At 33.8% G+C, this 23,090-nt stretch overlaps 2 protein-coding genes and 1 pseudogene across 2 annotated transcripts; all 3 read right to left on the bottom strand.

Annotated features, from left to right (window-relative positions):
• Nucleotides 1–815: 815 nt before the first annotated feature.
• On the bottom strand, nucleotides 816–7,825 carry LOC7483942 (uncharacterized). The gene is made up of 7 exons (XM_002311412.4): nucleotides 7,465–7,825; nucleotides 6,485–6,954; nucleotides 5,208–5,391; nucleotides 4,858–5,082; nucleotides 4,635–4,751; nucleotides 2,491–2,727; nucleotides 816–1,304 (listed from the first exon to the last, which is right to left on the bottom strand). Exons 1-7 carry the CDS (start codon nucleotides 7,519–7,521, stop codon nucleotides 1,089–1,091), a joined length of 1,506 nt encoding a protein of 501 aa, XP_002311448.2. The 5' UTR covers nucleotides 7,522–7,825; the 3' UTR covers nucleotides 816–1,088.
• Nucleotides 7,826–15,029: 7,204 nt separating this feature from the next.
• Nucleotides 15,030–16,707, bottom strand: LOC18101497 (protein ASPARTIC PROTEASE IN GUARD CELL 1-like; annotated as a pseudogene).
• Nucleotides 16,708–19,687: 2,980 nt separating this feature from the next.
• Nucleotides 19,688–23,090, bottom strand: LOC7488343 (lysine histidine transporter-like 6). Its single transcript, XM_024606579.2, has 8 exons — nucleotides 22,921–23,090; nucleotides 22,674–22,813; nucleotides 22,182–22,565; nucleotides 20,665–21,058; nucleotides 20,475–20,580; nucleotides 20,268–20,359; nucleotides 20,111–20,179; nucleotides 19,688–20,011 (listed from the first exon to the last, which is right to left on the bottom strand). Exons 1-8 carry the CDS (start codon nucleotides 22,942–22,944, stop codon nucleotides 19,913–19,915), a joined length of 1,308 nt encoding a protein of 435 aa, XP_024462347.1. The 5' UTR covers nucleotides 22,945–23,090; the 3' UTR covers nucleotides 19,688–19,912.

Here is a 23,090-nt window from a genome sequence, read left to right as displayed (position 1 = left end):
TGGAAATTGGTGTTCAAAATCATGTCAATATGAAATATAAAAAAAAAAATAGAGAATAATCAGGTTTTTTCAATCAATATTATGAACTCATCAACTAAAATTAGACACCCTTCCAATATAGATTGCTCTGAATCTCTTTGGATGTCAATTCTTACCTTATGACTCTTCAAATTAGATTTTTATATGATATAAAAAGTTAATTACATGTTTATTTTTATTTTTATTTTTATTTATCAAAATCAAATATATTCATAAAATGCATTTAAACTAACAAGACACGTGATATAATTACTATAGAACATATATTAAATTACAAAAATCTCAACATATATGTTAATTAATTATGATCTGGCTCGCCTAGATTTATTAAAATATTAGAAGTGATTTTATAAGATTATCCTAGTGCATTCCGAAAACAAAACAAAAATCTTTCTAAAGCACAGTGGTTGAGCCGAGACCGAGAGGGTTCCGTTAGCGAACAACTGTCTACCATGTCTTGAAAACGACATAAACAAGCAAGAATGCGCTTTCGAATACTGGATTGCATAACTTCAATTCTATACAAGAAAATATCAATGAGGAAATTGGTATTTTTAGCAATCTGCCAGCGGGATCAGATCAGAAAATGGTGATGCAAGCGACCTCCACTTCTTGTATCCCATAAGCAATGCTTTGAAAAAATGGCGATTCACGTTAGTAAATGCCCACAGGAGAGCTTGCAGTTTATCTGCCCACCAAGTTTTTAACTCTAAAATATAAACAGATACCTAAAAAACAAAGAAATTATACGGTCCCTCGCTAGACAACCAATACAATTCCTCCAACCTAAAGAATCATTTAACTGTGACCACATGGGGAATCTACACAACCGTTTTTCAGCCATGCAGCTGAACGTCATTCCATGCACCAAAAATAAACAAAAAGAGAGAAGCTATATCTGAATTAATGCAGCTTCCGAACAGATTTTTGACCTATGCTCTTCATTTCCGTGTAATCAAGGTCCCAAACTAAACTAAAAACAAATTCAAAAACATGGATCAATAAAATACAGCACAATGAATTACAGCGCCTATTCCGGGCAAAGTTTGTCAGACAGGGACAGTTTCCTGTATGCCAGCATTGAATCGATTGTGGGTCAATACTTCCCTTGCCCGGGAACTTCTATGTTGAAGACGCTGGTGTAGTGCCTCGGACAATTGGTTGAAGAATTCAGCATCCCATCTATGTATTAACAAGGGGTCTTCAGCATAACAGATATATATGGATGTCACGGCGCTTTCAACAGCCACCATAGCCAGTCCAACCTGGAGCAAACAATAGTTTTAACCTCCAACGGAAAAATATGGCATTTCACTACAGATGTACTTGCACTGTTGCACACCATCAAAATGAAATAAATGCCAGTCATGGAGGATTGAGAGCATGTTTAATGGTTCGTGATTCAGATTAAAAGCAATTCATTGTTGATCAGCAGTGTTTTTGCAGAAGCACCACCACCCAGTGTTGTGGTTGACAAATGGTTGGCTTTCATTCACATGTTTCCAGCATAACATGGAACTGAAGCCAGCCTTTAATTGATGCAACCCAACAACCGCAGAGGAGTTTTGCTGTGTAGCGATAATGGAAATTACTGTGTGTAATATATACATAATGAAATAAAAGAGGGGAAAGCTAATGGGATACTACTTAAAATGTACTTTTAATTCATTTGAGATTTAATCTCAACTTCCAATTTTGGGTTTGACTTCCCTAAACTATATATTTCATTCATAATCAAGTACTCCCATTAGTTTTTGCACAATTTCATCCATAAGTTAACGAATTCTGTATTTAAAAAGCATGGGCTTGCTAAGAAAATGCTATTTTATCCAATAAAGAATGAATAATAGCAAAAATACATATAATAAAGGAAAAAAATTCTAGTGTTCACTTGACTTTCTCACATACAACAATTTGCTATCTTATAGACGGAACTCCACCAAAAACTAACAGAAAGATTTGGTTTCAAATGAAACATAATTCATAGAGATCAAATCTGAAATTGGATGTTAAGGAATTGATTCTCAAATGTGTTAAATTAGGGGAGGTGGCACCCATTTTCCCATTTTGCCAAGCATGTGCTTATCTAGCTGAAATATCCACAACTGATTAAACACTTCTGCTTTATAAAAGAGATGAATGCTTGATTTCAAAATAGGAACAGATAGAGAGAGAAAGAGAGAGAAGCTCTACATTGATACTTCATGTTAGGGAAACGTTTTACGATATCAAAGTTGGAAAGAAATATATGTGCAAATCAGTGATATACTCTAAGTAGAGGTGGACTAGATAGGACAAGTTGCCACATTATAATTCTGAAACCCCACTTCTTAAATAACCAAGAAGGTAAAAAACTCCCAACTCCACATCCATTAAACGACACAAGCAGTTTTAGATCATAAATAGGTTATCAATTCCAAAAGAGAAAAGTCACTGAAAGACGGAACTTACCAAGACCATTCCCATCAACATTGCAGTGGATCCCACCATGGTCACTCTATCATCATTCCATTTGACATGAGTCCAAACACCCGAGCAAGTTCCACTGATGAGCCCTCCCAAAAGTGTAACCATCAGTAGAACTGCACCTGAACAATCATAGGCGACTAGTGCTTCAACTCCAGTTGATTGAAATAGTTCCCAGGCATCCCTAGCTGAACGGTTAAAACTTTTCCCATGAACAGCTATCTAGAGGAGCACAACAAATACGTGAATTGTTGTATAAATATGCAAGAATTGGCTCGTGAATGATGACAAATCAACAAAGTTTTAATGAACTTAAAAAGAAAAAGGTAGTAATAAAATTCCAGAAAAACAAAACGCTTTTATATTGAATGATGTGTCATCCAACACTGAAGCCATAAAAGTAGAAACTTATGCCACCTTGAATGCTCAGGGCATGTTTAATGGAAATCTTGTAAACAACAAAACATAAGTTAAGGACAATCAAACAGGACATAGATCAGTCATCAGTCAATCCGTAACACAACATGCCAGCCACCACTCCCTCCCCTCTAGACCAGAGAAGAAATGAAAGAAAAGGAATATGAAGGCCATCAAATGCCCTTGAAAGATAACAGGTCTGTATGTATAGTTGTATATTGAAAGATAAAGATGCAGCATGGGACAACGGCCTCAGAAAAAATTAGGAGGTAATGTTTCAGCTACTTCAGTGGAAACCCCCCACTTAAACCCATTCCCTTGAAACTACTTCATGTGTGTTTAGTATTGTGGTGCAAAGTGTTTTTTGCTTGAAAATGCATCAAAATGATTATTTCAGATTTATTTTTCATTTTCGACTAAGCACGTCAAAATCATCGGAAAGCACTAAAAACAACATTAATTTGATACTTTTTCAAACCAAATGCACTTTTGAAATGCACCCAAACACAATTTCAAACGTAAAAATAAATGGTGCCTTCAACAGGTAAATAGAAGTAAAATTCATTGACTGAGACATATGAATCCCACATCTAAAAAAGCAATCTACTGCTTCCTTACTATTTATCATCTTCCCATACTTTTCTTCTATCACTTGCAATTGAAACTAGTTCTGAGATATTGACACGATTCCAATACAATGCTTACCCCTTTTATTTTCATGTACACCAAATCTATTCTGCTCCAGTGGGAAAATCAATTAGTGATGATATAACCATTGCTAGTCTCACCCAAACCAAGTAGGGTCTTATAAGGCTGTTCATGTAATATTCTCACGTGTCTCCATTCTCAACACTAAACCTGCATAATAGCTTTTGGGTGGTCTAAGGCCTCCTTCACTTTCCACAAGTTTCATCAATCAAACAAACTGCCAAAGTCCAAATAGCTAAAGCCTGCACTTTTTTTTTTATTCCATTCACAGTGACTCTTCTTATGTCTTTTTGATGTGGTCTTCACTAATAAAGCCTTAAGCCTTCATTCAACATGCACCAAATTTTTTTCTTTTTCTAGTGAAAATTCATGATTTCTTTATGATCACCAGGGAGGTCACCAAGATGCTCGTCACGTCTAAATTTCCATACCCTGTCAACCCTCCTCTGAACAGCCTAATATTCCGCTCCAAAAACCATTATAGCAGAGATCTGGTACTAAACATTTTGATATTTGGTTTCGATGAAGGATTTTACTTAGAATTTTATATTATTTCCTACTAGGATTTAGTTTTCAAGTTTATTGGGCATAAAGCGGAAATCAATTAAGAATTTAATTTTATTTCCTATCTATTACTTCACTAAGATGTCTCAGTGTAATTCACCATCCTCTTTTAATAACTCATATCTCCTCCATCCTTCCTTGTCCCTGATCATTCTCTTTTAAAATTCATGACTTCAGCCTCCATTTCCTGGTCCTAAAATTTCCAAGTAATTCTTTTTCTTCCATAGAGTATAATTTAGAGGCACCAATGTCGAAAAAATTCACTGGAACACAACTGAAAAAATTGAGAATGTTTCAGTTTTCAAAAAATTTCTCTGTGCTGGCAATGGTCATGATTAATGTACCACAAGATCATCATAAATGAAAGGTTATGAAGAATAATAGACAGTTAATTTGATAATAAAATTATGTACAGGTGACAAATCATTGGCAGAAAGTACCTGGACATATGCATACTTGTTGAAAAAGCGGACAAGAGTCTCTACAAGATGGAATAGAAAATCAACACAGCAAAGCAAGCACTCGTTCTTGCCTATCTTTGACCGCAATCCCCTGATCTGAAAATTACTTTGAAGTTAAAAAAAATGGACAAACAGAAACAAGATCAACGTTGGAAACAAGCTAGTTAACCAGTTAGAGAAAAGGAAATGTTGGCGTCCCGACCTCCCACCGTAGTGTCCTAATTGCAGCAGTGAAGAGTGATCCATAGCAAATGCTGCCAAAAGATTTCGTCACAGAATACCTAAGAGACTTCATCAATGGGTTGGCAGGCATTGACGCTGCTTCCCGACCGCCATGGATAAGAACGAGGAACACCATCCCAGACACTATAACATGTACAGTATTACAGAGTACTGCACCCGTCCAAAATAAGCTCAGTGACAGAACCTGGGTGTGCAATTAACAACATTAAAAAGATATACCTATAGATAAGGGATGTTTTAGTAGAACATTGTCGCAGTTCTCATCCCAGTAGCAGAAGATGGAATAAAGCGCAAAACTTGCCAGCTCACCACAAGAAGCCACCAGCGTCCATTGAGATTAATGTTTGAAGCCACAACACCAGCTGCTCCAAAAGACCACAATCCCATCCACAAAAGCATGACTAGCATGAATGCATATGAAACTCTCATAACTTCAGGAAGGCTCCATACCATTTTCACAGCTTTTTGAAGCACCAGCATGGTAAATGGGAGTCTGAAAAATCAGCAAATGGTCAGAGGGAGATCTTGATATCCAAGTTTTCAATTAGAAAAAGAACCCTTAAATGATACTAAATATTGCATCTACTTTGGCATTAAGGAAAAGTTCATGTACTGTATAACTGCACATACATAGTTTTCTAAATTGTCACTCCAGGAAAGTCCTATCGGTTGTTTAATTACAAAATCACAAATTGAAAAGTAAATTGGGAGAAAAAAATTAAGAGAAACAACCTTAGTGAAACTCTATGTAAATATACAAGTTAAAAAGAAGACGAAAAAAAAATAAAGAGCTTTGATTCTGGACACTTGTGATCCACGCCAACGCGCTTGACTCCAGACACTTATGATCCACACCGCCACCTAAGATGCATATGCTATAATCATTAAAACTACAACGCATAATGACTACCACATTTGCTTTTAAGATATGGATGGTGAAGTATAAACTTGACACTGTAAATTGACATGTTCCAGACCTTACCCGGGAAGAAATCTATCTTAGCTCTCACAGGATAAATTTAACAGAGGCTGACCAAAACTATTTTTCATATGGCTATGCTTCTTTTTACAGTCCAAGCCTCCTAGTAACCATTTTATGAGAATTGAAAACCAAAATATGTAGAGCTATGGATAAAAACTAAATGAAAAGGACGAAAAGAATAAGTAAAATTTTAGCCTGTTTCGGCGATAAAATCATTCTTCTAGAGATCACACCTTCTAAAGCTATGGATAATCAACTGCATTTCAAATTTACTAAGGATTACAATAAAGTAAAATCTTTTGATCTCACTAAATTAGAAGATTTAAAGTTTTTCATATAATGATTTGCATGCAATGCTCATTATAAAAGACTAGTACAACAAAATGTTCAATCGTTAAAAAGCGAGCACGGTGACAAGAAGTAAAAGGAACACTTCAAACTCAAACTTAAGTGCTCAACTTATAGGATGCACTCTCTCTTCTAGATTTTTTCAACCTTGTTCACTAAACTAATGAAATTGCGAGCCAGAAGAAACTCCTTTACAAGCACCAGACACTTGCACAATAACATTTAAATGCAAAACCATATCATTTCAAGCTCGTACCTGTCTATAACAGATATGACATACAAAAACTGCAAAGCAGCGCCAGTTGCAAAAGTGACACCCCAAAAAATCTGCTCGCTCCAGAAACACAAAACACTAACCACGGCAAGATAAGTAGTCAAAATATGCACCGAGATCTTCATCATATGATTCGCCTGAGAACCAAGCAGCAGCAACCAAGCCCACCCAAGTAGAGTCCCAACTCCACCACCAAGACCATACATTGGCCAATAATCCTCCGTAAGTCCATGACTATTTTCCACCGTGACAGTCATATTACTAGTGTATCTATCAAAATTAAATCTATCCGATTTCTTAAACCTATTGAGCCCAAGAACTGCAAGAGCAAGTGCTAATCCCATCAAATGAAATAAAAAGACTCCTAACCAGAAAATATCATGCCAATGGCGTGGTATATCGGTCGCCAATGTTTGATCACCGCTCCCGCTTCTTCGACTCCTCCCTACATTCTAAAACCACAATAAAACATAGAAAAAAAAATTCCGAATTCAGCATACTCAATCACTGCAACGGTAAAAATGATGATAAAAAAAAATTGTCCGGTAAGCAACTGTGAAATTAAATCAACGTAACAAGAAAATTATATATATATATATATATATATATAATAAAAAAACTCGTCAAACTTAATTGTTCCTTAATCCAAACATTTGTGTCGGCATATACTAAAAATGACCACTGAACTGAAAAAATCCGGTACGAACGTTGTACATATACGTGGCGGTCCCACGCAGTGGTTATGGGACCCACACAAATACAGAAATGACTCGAAACCAAAACATAAACATTGGAAGATTTCTAAATTTGAAAAGAAAAAACATAAGAAACATCGAAGATCAGTTAAACATGAATTTTGAAATCACTGCCTCGTAATTTGAAATCAAAAAATTGAAAAGATTAGCGAATAATTAAACTGTTGTAGAGCGAGTGGAAATTGAAGAATTGGATAAAAGGAGAACCTGATCGATGGCAGCCATGGAGGCAGAATCAGAGGAAGAACTGTGAGAGTCGTTCATGGGGGTTGCTGATAGAGAGATTGGTTTGAAGGAGGAAGTGGATTAGTTGAATGATTAAAGCATTTTTAACTAGCGGTCAAATTGAATACAAAATTTTCAAAGTAAATGGAGAGAGAGAAACTGGAAACGTGAAGAACGGGGGGAGGGGGGAGGGTCAATGGAGAGGGTATGAGATTAAATAATGGCAGTGTGTTGATTTTGAGGAACGTTGCGCGAAAGGGAGGAGAAACTGAAACTCAACGGCTAGAGTGAGAGAGAGTTTTGAAGAGAGAACAGAGATGTTGAAGTATAGCTTTGATTCGCCAACGTGGGCTTGTTGTCTTCCGAAAAGGAAATGAACTGCACTGTACTGCCGCCACGCGCTGTTCTTTTCTCTTTCTTTTGTTTTTTTTGAAAAAACTCTTTTCATTTTTAACCATGATTACACCATATGCTTACATGTCCAATCTGTTTTGCTTTATGGAGATAAGTCAAGAAAAATAATTGCGGTGTGTTTGGAAGCATGGTTTAACTTTGTTTTCATGGGTTATTAATTTTTTTATTTAAAATTATTTTTTATATTGTTTTGAAATACTGATATAAAAGAAATTAAAAATATATATATTATTTTAATATATTTTTAACAAAAACACGCCTCAAAAAAACAAAACTCTACTACACTTCCTTTTACATATATTTCATCACTTGTTCAAAAACGATTTAAAAAAAAAATCAACTTTCATTTAATTTGTCTTGCCATTTTGCCTTTGTCTTGCCATTTTGCCTTACAAAAACCTTGTATGTAGATTGATTAGATGATCAACGAGATTTTAATTTTAATTATGAAATGTGTGATTAAGTAGGCTGGAAAATCAATTTAAACTAGATCTTCTTTCAGGATTGGAATGCATCTTGTGTATCGGCTCCCTGTGTATCCATCGAATATTATTTCTAATGTTCGAACTCGTAAAGTCGAGGGAGGGAATAAATTTTCTCGGTCCCTAAACTGATCATTGAATTTGAAATAAAAAAAACCATGAATTATACTCCTTTATTTACGTTGATGAAAAATAATTTCTAGATAAAATATTTGCGGCTATGTCTAGGATTCTATATTGAGATTAAACTATATATATCGTTGTGGAATTTCTGTAATGCATCGGCGTGAACGATCTGACCATATCCTTTGTTTTAAAATGATTAGTGGGAGTACGTAGTTCTGACCTTGTCGATAAAATCATCCAGACAAACACAATGACTGCACGACCATATAAATGGTGATGTCACACACTATACACGGAACCAGTAAGATAAGAGGCCGTGCTATGCCGCTGTCAAGTAAATTTTTTTTCAACATAAGAGATTATTCATGCCGACGACAATGTTTTAAAAAAAACAATAAAAGTTTAAGAATTAATTTATTGATTTAACTTAGATTTAATAATTTTAATAATATAATTAAAAAATATTAACAATAAATAAAGCGAATAAAAAAAACTATCAATAATTAACTATAAAAAAAAATTATCAATATCATACTTGAAAAAAAAAAAGTTTGTTGGGGGCTCACTCTTGCTTTGCCGTTATTACTGCCCTACCATCAGAAAAAATTTGTCGAGACGATTTTAACATCACTGTAAAATACTATACGACAACATTGAAATAAGTTGCATAAATCATGAAATAAGCTGCATGAATCAGCAATGTCAAGGGAGATCGTCTTTGACTATTAGAACTCGTAGCACGTGCTGCTTGAATACAACAAGGTAGTTAACACGTTTGCCGCATGCAATACACGAGGCAACCAATTTTATTTTTTAATTAATATTTATAGAAATAAAAATATCAAATTGTTTATCAGTTAACTTGGTTATAACTAAAGAACCAAGATTAAAATACAAAAAAATCCTTAGACACTAGTTGAATAAACTTTGTCTTCAAGGGTAATTTAGCAATTTTCTTTGTTTTAAAAAAATAAAAATCCAAAAAAGCTTATAGACACAGTTAAATGAATTTTGATTTTAAATGTAACTTAGTCATTTTATTATTTTTAAAAAATATTAAAAAACCAAGTTGGTTTAGATTAGTGTGATAATAACCCATATATCTTGCAAACAAATCCGTATTGCCTCCAATAATTAGTTTTAAAAACAATTATAAAATAAAAAAAATTAATTTTAAATAAAAAAATTAAATTTCTATTAAAAACAGTTTCTTATCAAGTACTGCCGTATATATGCTCAAAGTGAGAGGAAAGTAGATGGTGACCAGTGAAAATACCATAAGGATTATTTGAAAAGGAAAACAAACCAAACCATGTCCCTATTCCAACGTCTAACATCCTCTTTCATCAAATAATTAGGTTATCTGAGATTCTCTTGCATCACTGACAAGATTACTTGCAATGAAACAAATCGATACTCACAGTTTAACCATGTTTCATAAGAGATGATTGGATGACAAAATCTAGGATTTCCTTTTCATAAAATTCTAGTCTACAAACACTTTTGATGGCCAGTACACAGCCAACAAGGGAAAAGAAAAGGAAAAAAGATTGATGCTCTGCAGGTGTCATGAACTCGTTGAACGCTCCCTTGTGATAGATGGAATTAAATTCACATCATTCTGGAAAATTACGATTCTGCCTGCAGGGTGTGGATTTTTCGTTTTTCCTTTTTTATATAATTAATAGTCTTTCATCCATATCCACGTGACTCTCCATTTTACCCGGTCCTCACCTGCCGCTTTACCGAGAGGGACTTTTATTTAATTCAAAGAAAAGAAAGCCTATTATTTGATGCAACCATACGAATTGATTAAAATCAATTAAATATAACCACCTTGCTGTCACCAACACAACCTCCATCTTTCAGCATTTTTGCCTCGTGTCATGAACTGGCTGGTCCGTGGACCTTGCCAAGGACATTCCCCGTGTTGCTTGCCCCTTCGAGAGAGTTCTATCCTCTGGATTGCTTTCTTAGTAATCCTAAACATTGCATTTTAGACAACAAACAAAGGTTGGACCAATCGGGCTAGACAAGATTCATTTATATGTTTGTTTTCGCTGCTGCTGTGTTTGTTTTTAGTGTTGATATTTATTATTAAAAGTAAAAAAAAAACAGTAGTAAAAACATGTATTTATTGTTTTTATCTTATATTTTTTACTGTAAAAAGTTATGTTATATGGAGGAATTGATAGGAAAAAATTTTAATTACTTTATTTTTCAATTAACATGAGATTGTTATTTTATCCCGGTTGAGGGGTTGTTACAATATCGATTCAGATTCGATTATAGATGAATTATATTCCACAAAACATCGAAAGATGTAACTTTAATAGTGAATTTATTTTTACTTTTACTTTAATTTTATATACTTTAAAATTTATTTTTTAATATTTTAGGTAGTGCATTTCAATTAAAACTTTATTGTTAACTTTAAAAATTTATGTACATGAATTAATAATTTATTTTTAAAAAAAATTATTTAATAACATAGATCAGAAAAAATTCCCAGCTCTGCCCCTAATTATACCCTGCAACATAAACAAAAACAAACACAACATTGTTTGAATCCACTCACTATTAAAGTTAAGTTTGAATTGTAATGCAAGACCAGTTAAGTTAAGCCTCAACTATGCTGGGCTCAACAAGTCGATAAAGTGACAGCAAATTGCCAACTGACAACAAACCTAGCCCAATAAATTGTCTCGTTAGCTTACTGCCTGGCAGCTGCTCCGAGTCCACCACGTGTTTATCTGTTTCGGGTTTTCAAGGCATGATAGGGGTAGTTATCATGTATCAATCGCGCGTGTTGGAGTATATTGCTGCATGATCATCAATGAACTTTTTTTTTTAAAAAAAATCAATTAAAGAGGGTAAGCCTCATGTTCAGTGTTCTTAACGGTTAAAACAAATGACTAATCCATGCTGGCTATAGATCTGACTCAGCTAATAATTTTGAAAAGGACACCTCTCAAATTTAGGAAAATATGGTATTAAGTGTATACAAAGTACAAACCATTGATATTAATTTGATTTTTCTTATATAAAAAAAACAACAATCAGTTTATTTAAAAAAAATATAATAACCCATTTATGAGGTAAAATTAACTCCTGATCATTGAAATTCAAAATCAATAATCCATATTTCTAACGTAACACCTTGACTTCAAAGTTTCTCTATTTAAAAAGTACATTACGACATGACGGGAAATCTTCAAAGTGACAGCGTGTCCAACAACTCACCAAACACACACACACACACACACACACACACACATATATATATATATATATATATATATATATATATATATATATATATATTTTATCCCGTTTGTTTATTAAAAAATAATTTCATTTTAAAAAATAAAATCCAGAAAAATAAATTATTTTTTGATATTTGGTAGTGTAATGAAAAATAAGTTGGAAAATACTTTCTAGTGTTTGGTTATATCTTGAAAAATGAGCTGGAAAATAAGTTATTAATATTTTATTTTTCTCAAGTTTATTAAAATAATGAGGAACAAATCTTATAAATTAAAAAGTTGAATGAGAATGAAATTGAAAAAAAAAAAATTTCATAAATTATCTCAAATAAAATAAATAATAATCAAAATAATAGAGATCAAATCTAAAAAATAAAAAAACATGAAAGATGAAGAAATTAAAATAATAATAATAAACATTTCATAAATTATTTCAAATAAAATAAGTAACAATCTAAAGAATGAGAATCAAATTTGATAGATAAAAAATTTCAATAAAAAAATAATAAGGGAAAAGCAAATAACAATTATAAAAATAAGGATCAAAGTTAATATAAAAATTAAATTTTAAGAGATGAAATTGAAAAATAAATATTCAAAACAAAATATATATATAGCAATCAAAAGTTTGAGGATCAAATTTGATATAATCAGCAAATAATATGACATTTCTAAATTTTTCACAACTTCCGGAAAGTGTTTTCCATCCAAATTTTTCAGGAAAACATTTTCCTGGAAACCAAGCCAAATTTTCCTTTGACTGTAAAGTGTTTTCCGTTGATCAACTTTTCTAATGACAAACAAACACAAAAAAATTTAAAGAGTGATTTTTCAAAAACCACTTTCCACGAAACAAACATATCCTTTATTTAAAGCTAAAATCGTATACTTTGAATTAAAAGAGCATGCCTTGGAATATCATGGATTGGCAATGTCAATACTGGTTGAACAGGCCCTGGTTCTTTCAAAGGACACCGATGAGATTCTGAGAAGAAATCCAGGTCTGCTCAGTCAACCATGCATGGAATGCTTCAAGCAATAAGACTTGAATAAACTTTAGCCGTGATCAACTCTTGATCTTGACATGAAAAGACTGGATCAACCGTCAAACTTGCCCTTTTCGCGAGGAAAAGAGTGTCATGGCTCGCCAGCTGATGCTCATCTAATGACACATAAGAAAAAACCTCCTATTCCCAAGGCCAAAGACTCAAAATTCTGTGTCATCCAAGGGACAAATACCATGGCGTGGACCGTTCCCCGCCCAAATAACGTTACCCAGTATTACACTATATAAACAATCCCTGAAAGCTGAGAAGAAACGAAAAAATCTCCTGCGCCAAGAGAAAAGGGCAAATACAAGTGGAACAGCATATTTCAATGAAACACGAATCCCGGCATCGGGTTCAAAAATATATATACATAGCCAACATTTGCTTCAGGTCATATAATCTTTTTACAACACAAAAAATAAATATTCAGACCTTTTCAATATATTTTTTTATATGTAAAAAAACCTAATTGTAAATTTAAAGGTGTGAGCGTACTTTTAATTTAGTAAATTAAGAATTATATATATCTATATCTATATTTATATCTATATCTATTAATAAATAAATCGTTAATAATAACTAAAAACTATACAAAAAAAATTAAAAGATTGATATAAATCAATATATTTGATCTCGCAACACAGGTCATGTATCCAATTGTGTTTAATAATTTTATTTATAAGAATCAATTTTTTATTTAGTTAATCGATAATAGAAATAGACACACACACAAAAACAGTTGAATAAAATCAAAGAAAAAAAATATCATGCAAGGTTGCATATATTAAAACAAAACATTATCATTTTTCATGAAAACCAAGTAAAACTAAACAATATTTAACCAAGGAAAAAATTAGAAAATTGAGAGATAGATTTGGATATAGATACTTGATCTCGAAACACGAGTTATTGATTCAATTGTATTTATTAACTTTGTTTCTCGAAACTAATGTTTTATTTAATAAAAAAATAAAAATAAATATACGTATGAAAAAACAATGAGAAGTTTAAAGAAAAAAAATTCATGGCTACACAAAAAAAAGCTCATAATATAAAAAAAAAAATGTTGAGATATTACTCATAACCTAAATAAAAAGTATATTGTATCACATTAAAAAAAATCATAAAGATTTATTGAAATGAAAATAAAAAAATAAAGAAAGAAAAATTCAAAATTAAAGAATAAAGAAAAAAAATAGAAAAAAATAAAAGGATTGAAAAAAACAAAGAAAAAAAGGGCTAAAACACATAAGCCTTGCCTATGTAGCCAAGCGCACTTAAGATAACTTTTATTTTTTTAAGAGTTCACCTCCTTTTTTTTTAAGAAAAGAAATATGCACGCAAGGCTAACATGCTTCCCTCTACAATCTAACTATTAATAGTGGTTGAAAAATCTAGTAGATTTTTGAACTAGAAATATATTTTCCAATCTAAATTCAACTAAAAATAATTAATAAAAATATCTCTAAAACCACAAAAAACCAATGTTACAACCTTAAAAACTCAAAATATAGCTAAAAACACGAAATCAACCTAAAAAAATTGCCTTTCAACTTCGACATGTTTCTTTAGGTAAAATTAAAATTTTGAACGACCACAATTAAACTTTCTTTATCTCATGAAACCTATGAACACCGATAACAAAGAGTTTATTGTTGAAAGGTTACGAAAATGACTACCTTTTCTCCCATTTTCATTCTCAATCACTTTATCATTTCTCAAATTTAAAGAATAAAATTACTACTTTAAAATTAAAATTTCAAACGATCAAAATCTAACTCTTTTCATCTTATGAAACCTATGAATATCGATAACAAAGAGTTTATTAATGAAAGGTTATTAAACTGACTATTTTTTCTCCCCTTTTCATTCTCAATTACTTTATTATTTCTCTAATTTAGAGATTAAAATTAAAGAAAATAAATTTTTAAACAAAAAAAAAAATATTTAAAGGCCACAAGGACAATGAAGGAAAAAAAATGAAAAGTACAAGGAATACAAAAACTTATCTTCTTAATTTTAGATTGGCCATTAATTTTCTATTTGTCTTACCCCTTTTGTTTCAAATCTGCCTCCCCTGAGTAATTTTTGATAAATGAGTTATTAATTTGAATATAAAAAATATAACTAAAAAAAGAATTAAAGAATAAAATTAAAAAAAAAGAATTAAATACTGTGATTCTGTGAATTACTAGACTAACTACCCCATATATATGAACTTTTCCCTTATCTTCAAAGTGGTAAAACTTCGCTTTTCATTTCTTTCTTAACATGGGTAAACTAAAACAGTTTTTTTTTTTTAAAAAAAAACTGAACAATAAAAACTGGTCAACACATACATTATCATGACCACTTTCATTCAATTCAACCTTCCCTAGCGGTTAATTACATGGTTCCACTTGACTCGGAACCGAACAAAAGGGTCCACGAGATCATAACCGACACGTGTTCCCCGCTGCTGGACGTTCCCAATAATGGACAAAGATGAAGCCGTTGGTGCAAAAGCAAAACAAAACGTTCCTTCCGAGTCAAGCGGAACCATGTAACGGTAACAACTTCCCATCAGGAAAGTGAAACGATACCGTTGGCACCTCCACGTTCCCTCTAGAAGACAAATTATAACACGCGTCAAACAACGATATCCCGTTAGTTGACGGCAAGTCCTTCGTTCCCCTAACAACGCACCACTCAGGGAGTTATAAACGTCCGTTTGCAGCTAAGTAATGGCCGTTCCCGAGTCAGCTATTACCCCTCCATTTCCTGATTCATCGATTTGAAACGCCGACACGGGAATCGATACCAGCTCACCACCTACACTCAGTCCCGTTAATCCAACGTAATAAAAGGTATCGAGCTGGTGGTTCCTGATTAACGGAGCAGTGACGGTGAGTTAAACTCGAGAGTTGAAGCCGACTCGGAATCACGATCCACGAGGCAATAAGAAAATGACGTCGTAATGATCTGAGAAGGGAAAGACAACGAGCCTCCTCCGAGTCCAAGCAAGCCAGCAGCTCCAATAAACAAACCTTCATTATTATGTCCACAGCCGATACCCACATTATCAACTGAAGCCGAGCCGAGAGTGATAGTCCCAGTAACAAAATCACTAACGGTATAAGACCCATCCCCGTACGAAACCTCGTAGAGACACGTGTCGTTCCGGCATTCTGACACGTCGAGGGACCTGCATTGCTTGGTGTTGCAGGTTAAAGGAGAGAAGGAAGCCGAGGTAGCCGGCTCGAAGATGGGGTCGGCTTGCTGGTAACAATCAGCGCAGGTGCGCCCTGTACCCAGTTATACGTCACTGCCAGTGTCGAGTATAAGATAGGCTTGACTAACTGGTTTTCCGATTCCAACTCGGGAGAAGTACTCACCACTTGTAGAGCCTTGACTCGTACCAGATATAACCGGGCTTTGTAGAGCCTCAGATTTGAATTCCGAATCAGTCTCAAGTGGTTTAAGATTTGAAGTGGAAAAGGAATTGATGGCTAGATCTAAACGAGTTAAGAGAGACTTGACTCGGGCTGAGTCACGCTGGAGCCGAGATAAGGTTAGTGATTTGTAGTCAGTGTGCGTGGTTTTTTGAAGGGAAGTTCTAGAATGCAGCTCTACCGTTAGTTCTGACGAGGTGGTTTCTTTCTCTTGTTGGTTAAACATTGACGTTTTAGTGTTAGAAGAGAAAATGTTTTTGGTTTTTTGGATGGAAGAAGCGACGTCAAGGAATGTCGTTTTGGAGGGCTGTGGTGTTAGCGTTCGAGAGGAGGAAACAAATGGAGAAATGAAAAACAGGGAGAAGAGAGCGTAAAGGAGAAGCCCCATTTTAGCCAATGAGAGAGAGAGGGAGAACAAGACAGGGTGAAAGTGAGAGGAAGGGAATGCTTGTGCTTGTGTAATATATAGAAGGGAAGTAAGAAAGAGAGAAGTCCTGGGTAAGTGGGGCTTTTAATAGCCTATTTGTTTATTATGCATTTTAAGAATATATTTCAAAGAATTTTATTTTTTATTTTAAATTAATTTTTTTATATTTTCAAATTATTTTTTATGTGTTAATATTACAAATAAATAAAAATATTATCTTAATATATTTTTTAAAAAATATATTAAAAAAAATTAATACAACGTTATCGAATTTGCTTTAAAGGATAAATTTTAAAGAATCTTTATTGCATGAAAGAAACATGTCTTTAAATCCTGTCCGTGTGCGAGTTTGAGTTTTTAATTAATTAGTGTTTCATTGCGATTAGTTATTGTCCGTGACTAATCTATATAGTGATGAATGATGATGCTTTTTGTGGAGTCCACTCTTTACTCTTTTGACCGCTAATGGGCTCTATGATTTTATCTGTTGGATCGCACTATTAGCTGGAAGCTTTATGGCTAGAAGGGAAACGTTTTGGGCCCACGTTGTCACTTTTGTGGATCAAAAGATTGTCTTCAAGTCGTCTCTCTCGAAAAGCGTGTCCTGAAGTTTTGCACTACCTTAATATCATCATTACAAGCGTATCAGTGAGAGGTAAGATGCATATCGGTTCAATCATTCTGTCTCGCTTAATTATTCTTTAGTAACCTGGTGATGATAGATATTTGAAAGTAAGTTAATAATTTTAAAAATATTTTTTATTTAAAAATGTATTAATTTTTTTTTAATTTTTTTTTATAAAAATTACCTTGATTTTCTTAACATTAAAAAATGGTAATACTTTGTCTTCTTTTAAAAAATTTATAATTTAAGATTTAAATTCTAATAAAAATATCTCTATATTTTTTTTTCCTACCCTTTTCTCTCCTCTCCTCCTGCCTCTTTCACCTCTCTCCTTTCTTTCTCTCTTCACCCTGGCCGACCAAACTAAGGTGAATGTAGCACCGTCCATCTTCTTCTCCTTCCTCTTATTTCCTTTCTTCATTACCAAGACCATCAAACCCACATTGTTAAAATTAAAATCAAACCACAAACCCTCGTTTAAAATTAAAATCTCTAATTTATTAATTCAACTACTTTTCAGGGCCTTTTCTTGTTCATTTTTATGTCGATTTTTCTTTGGTTTCCTAGTTTAGTGAGATTTGGATTTTAGGGTTGATGAGTTAATTCAACACCTGAACTAGATAGTCCTTTAAATCTAAGGTACTTAGACTTGACAACAGGGTCCAAGATATTGTATGTCTTACTAATAAACATGCCAGAACTAAGACACATAAACTTAGCAGTCAGTTAAATCCAAATTTCAAGATAACATGGGCCTGACAAATATGTCAGACTCAAAGAACTTAGATATTACTAAATTTTAAGACTTTATGCTTGATCTTAGACAATCCTTTACATTATAAGTGTTAAAGACATAATAAACTGTCATGTCTCTCCATCTAGAATAATTGTTTATATTAAAGTAATGATTTCCTTATACTTATAGGTATATAAGGTCTCTTAAGAGATTTACCATACTTACTATCTCATTAATGGTATGTAATAGATATTTGTCTCCCATTGATATTGCCGAAAGCAGAGGATTTTTCAGTTTTTTTTTTCAAACGACAAGGTTCAGATGATATAAATGCCCCCTGAACCATCCAGGTAAAGGGTTCACAACTTTTTATCTCTTAAAATAAAAATAGTTAGATTTCAGAGCATTAACAAACTTAAAACTCAAGAATAAACATCTTTATTCTTGGAATTTAAGACTAGTTATTTAATACATTTTTTTATAAAGATATTAACTTTATCATCAGAGGATCTTTGAGTTCTCCCAATTGAGATTGTTTTTATTGGTATTCAAAACTTTTATTATAAGCAGGAGTTTCTTAGATTAAAAAGAAGAAGTCCAAGCACGTGAACATATTGATTAATTACTATCTCAAACACTAAATAATCTTTTATTTATATATCTTGGATTTTGAAAAATATTAATAATGATTGAGATTAAATACTTTTGAAGGTTGTGTTAGAATTGTTTGGATAAGATCTAGATTTTTCAAGACCTGGGCTTTTTGATTTAAACCATGATATGAGTTATTTTATACAATGATGCTGTTTTTTTTCAAGATTTGAGAAATTCCATTTGAATTGCACCATGAATTTTCTTACACGATGGGAGCTGTGGAAATTACGGTTTCAAGATCTGGCAAGACAAAATGGTAGTTCGCCATTAGTGATAAAAGGTGAACCTTCTGATAATATTGGGTGGTCTTAATAGTGATTATCATTTTTGTAGCAAACAAGGCATGCATGATGATGAAACTTTTGGTGTCGGTATTTATACAGTACTGTCTACTGTTATTTTTCATTGCTCTGGTTTTGGAAAAGAATAGATGTGTAGAAACCATTGGATGGTTGAGTTCTATAACAACTTATGGAGTTAACATAAATGTTTGTTTTTGTGGTTGAGGTTAAGGTTTGTATATAGAATTCATTAAAAAAACTAGAAAAAAACAAAAAAAAAATTAATTTTTATAGTAAAGTTTTATATATAATTAGATTGTAATTAATCTCAAACTTAATTTAACCACAAAAACAAACATAGTAACACTGGTTCAACAGCTAGTTAAAAGCAGGATCGGGGAAGAAGCAGATGTAAAAATTATAATGATACTTTGGGTATGAAATCAATTATAATAACAAAACTATAATATTTCAGACATCTGTTTTCAAGTATTATTAACTATATAAAAAATTAGATATAAAGTGTAATATTTAAAGTATTGTGTGTTGAAATATAAAAAAAACAAGGGTAATTTTCTCATTTTTATATCATTTCTTGCTTTGCTTAAGCTATGCACAATATTCGCTAAAGTGATCACAAAATGACTTGGCTTAATTAGTGCAATTCATTTCCACAACAAACATGACACTATTTATAGTTGGACAAGCACAATCTTTTCAAATGTTGGTCTCGCTGAAAGTTACGACAATCCAAACATAATAGTTAAGATTTATGACGATGTTAACATGAAATCAGTCTGTTTGCTGAATATGACAACACAAAGCAGAACAGGATTATGCCGGACTGTTCTATTTAAATAGTTGCTTGCTTAATATAACAACAGAGGCATATCAATAAAAAGAAGTCTTGCAAACTCGATCAGTTACATTTTGCCATTATTATGTGTAGAACCTATACGAGGAGGCATCGGTAACGATATTCCGGAACCCACCAATGGTGGATGCCATCATGATGAACACTCCAACGAATATGCATGCCTGAAAGAAAAAAATAGATACTGTTGTTAATAAGTAATTCACTGGTCAAAACTGTTGCTTTAAATAGGAAAGACATGGTAGTTAGATTTTTCTGTTTACCCAGTTTATAAACCATTTGGTGCTGAATCTTTTAGGCTTCTTGATTATTAGCCACATTACGCAAGGGAGCTGCAAGAAAACCCAACATGGATCAATTAGCTTGATCGATCCAGTAAGTCATTTACCGACTACTGTAGACACCATATGAGAGGCTTACGAAGTATGAAGTGGGGGCAAAACCAAACCCGCCAAAGAAACCAAGAAGATCTCCGAAGAATGGGAAGGTGACTCCAACGAAAAGGGTAAATGCTGCAAGGTTTCAGGGACATAAATAACTTGTAATTCAATAGGTAACAAGATTAAGAGTCGAGCAGCTGCAAACTTGATGTTAGAAGACGTTTAATGCCGAAGAGAATAATCTCACCAACATAAGTAGAGCGAGTTACGAGCCTAAGTGCAAGTCCTGGTGGAAAACTGAATCTTTTCATCATCATCCTCTCTAGCATGTCAAAAACAGGCATGGCATAGACCTACAAAGGTTCCTGTTAGGTCCAGTAGAAAAAACATATGTATATGGCTAAATATTGCATGAATAATGTAGTCTCTTGTTATACCTGGTAGCTACCAATGACATGAACTACCACCATTAAATTAGCAGAGGCAATGAGCCATGCGGGTCTTTTCAGCTCCATAAGGACATTATCATCAACATCTTGTCCAAATGCCCAATACCCTATAAGGGCAACGGGGAAATAGCAAATTGCATTGATAAAGTAAGCACCCAGTGCACCTTTCCACATTGGGATTTTGGAAGGCTTCTCAGTAGTTGATGGAATTGTAGCCTGAATCTCAAGGACAACTGCATGGCCAGCGAACGCGAAAGAAATTTCTCCCAGTGCATTGAAGACACGAAACATGTAGTCAGCTGCGCTGGTGTTTTTGTAAGCATAGCTCACGTTATCAATCTGGCCATGAGCCAAGGAACCTGCCCAGGCTATGGTTGAATAACTGCAACCAGAAACTCAATGGAGTAAGACAACACTGCACGATGTTATATCAATCAGGCACCTCTAGCTTTTGCATGACTGGTGCCCTTATGAGCAGAAAATAAAACCGTCCAAATTCAACATAAGAATAACAGGAATCAAAAGGTATACAAAGTTAATGTCTTGGTGTCTTTAAGCATGTTTGGATTCACCTTTTGATTTGGTACTATTTGTATTTACAAGGCTAAATCTTGAGTGACTTAGCCATTTATAAAATTCACTTTAAAGTGTCTACTTCACTAAAATCATGATGAATTAGCTTGGCTCCCCCTTGCCATTTTTTAGTTTCACCAAAAGCATAAAGGAGCGGCCTCCAAGTCTAAAGTGATCTCATCCGATTTTCTTCCACAAGATTAATTTAACTTATCCCATATTGGCTGCGCGCCACTCATAGTGTAATGGGTGATCAGGATATATTCGGTCTAAAAAAGTAACCCGAATCACCCTCGCAAAAGCAATAGCTTTTAAGCAGCGGCCCGTTTGGATGATAAAGACCGGGATTCTTTCTACTAGTCATCGGTCCATAGTAAATCTGTAAACTCTGATACAATCGCGAGTGCTTTACGACTTTCATGATATGATGCAAGTGAGTTTGATAAAGCATGACCAGAATCGTCACAATTGTGCAAAGTCATGTTCTGCGAGTAAACCATGCAAGGAATAATGGATCTCCTAGTCCTATCTTGTGTATAGTTTACAACGGAAGTGTATCAAAAGTTTTAATCTAAAAGAAACTAGAACAAATATAATTTTTATTACGATTATTAAATATATCCCATTCTACATACTTGTTTTTTTTAGTAGTTTGTTGGCTATAACCAGCTAAATCGAGAACATGCTCAAATTAGATCTAAAATATGTTGTTCAATATGAAATTGCACCAAAATGTTCACCAAAATACGACAGGGTGGGTTAGCATGGCTACTGTGCACCAAAATGTTCTATTAGTCGTGATAAAATTGCAGCTTGATGTCAAAGTACCTTACCAAGCATATTCTCATTTGGGACACAAACCACCACAACTAATCATGTACTTAATCATAAGTAATTGGGCATAACGAGGTTAAAAGTATAAAACCAAGTACCCGAGTGACATGACTGCTGCAGCTAGTGAAACGCCAGCAACAGAATTGAAATTCGGAAGCTGAGACAAGAAGAAATGGATGCCACCGAAGATCAAAATCCAGTAAGACTGCCTTATTGGGGTGCAAGAGGCGCAAGTCATCTCCATGAACTTCTTTAAACTCTTTCCACCCGTAACCATGTACACGATATCACAACCAACTTGAACAATCAGCTGCTGAGGTAGGACAATCCATGGTCCCAATTTCGGGCCGAAAGCATGTCGACCTAGGTCGATGTAGCGATCAAAGCGAGTCCCAGGAACACATTCATGGAGTTCGATCATTTGCCACATTGTGTTCAGGGTCATGCACCAAGATAACACCAGAACCGTTATCCCTGGACCCCTGAAGAAAATAAACAGTTATTTTCTAGTAGTTTTGGTTCTAATTCATTACTGCATATACATATTGAATACGAATTTTTGAGCTGTGTTACAGTACTGACTAACATACCAGCCTAAGTAAGCCATGGCATAGGGCAGACTTAGAACACCTGCACCGATCATGGCTGTGACTGTGTGGAAAGTTGAGTACCACCATTTGGCTCGGCGAGCGGGATCGCCTTCGGTCCATTTGCCAATGGACTGGTCTTCCTGTTTAGATTTCAAGAATAGAAAAGAACAACGGTTACATTTTTTCGTAGCAATAGGCATGCAAGTATAAATGTAAAATTAACAAGGGTATAGCTGGCTGTGCTCACCTTAGAAGGAGAAGCTGAAACCATTGTCACAGCCAAGGACAGGAAACCCTTCAGTGTGGGAGATGAGTGATCATAATCATCAGCTATATGTAGTGGTTTGGTGTCTAAATTTTTTGTTTTCGGTTTTATATGATTAAAGCATTTTTATATCAGCTTATATTTCAATTAAA

Source organism: Populus trichocarpa, chromosome 8, assembly GCF_000002775.5.
Source record: "Populus trichocarpa isolate Nisqually-1 chromosome 8, P.trichocarpa_v4.1, whole genome shotgun sequence".
In the NCBI taxonomy this organism is placed as follows: domain Eukaryota; kingdom Viridiplantae; phylum Streptophyta; class Magnoliopsida; order Malpighiales; family Salicaceae; genus Populus; species Populus trichocarpa.
This window is presented reverse-complemented; position numbering and strand designations above follow the sequence as displayed.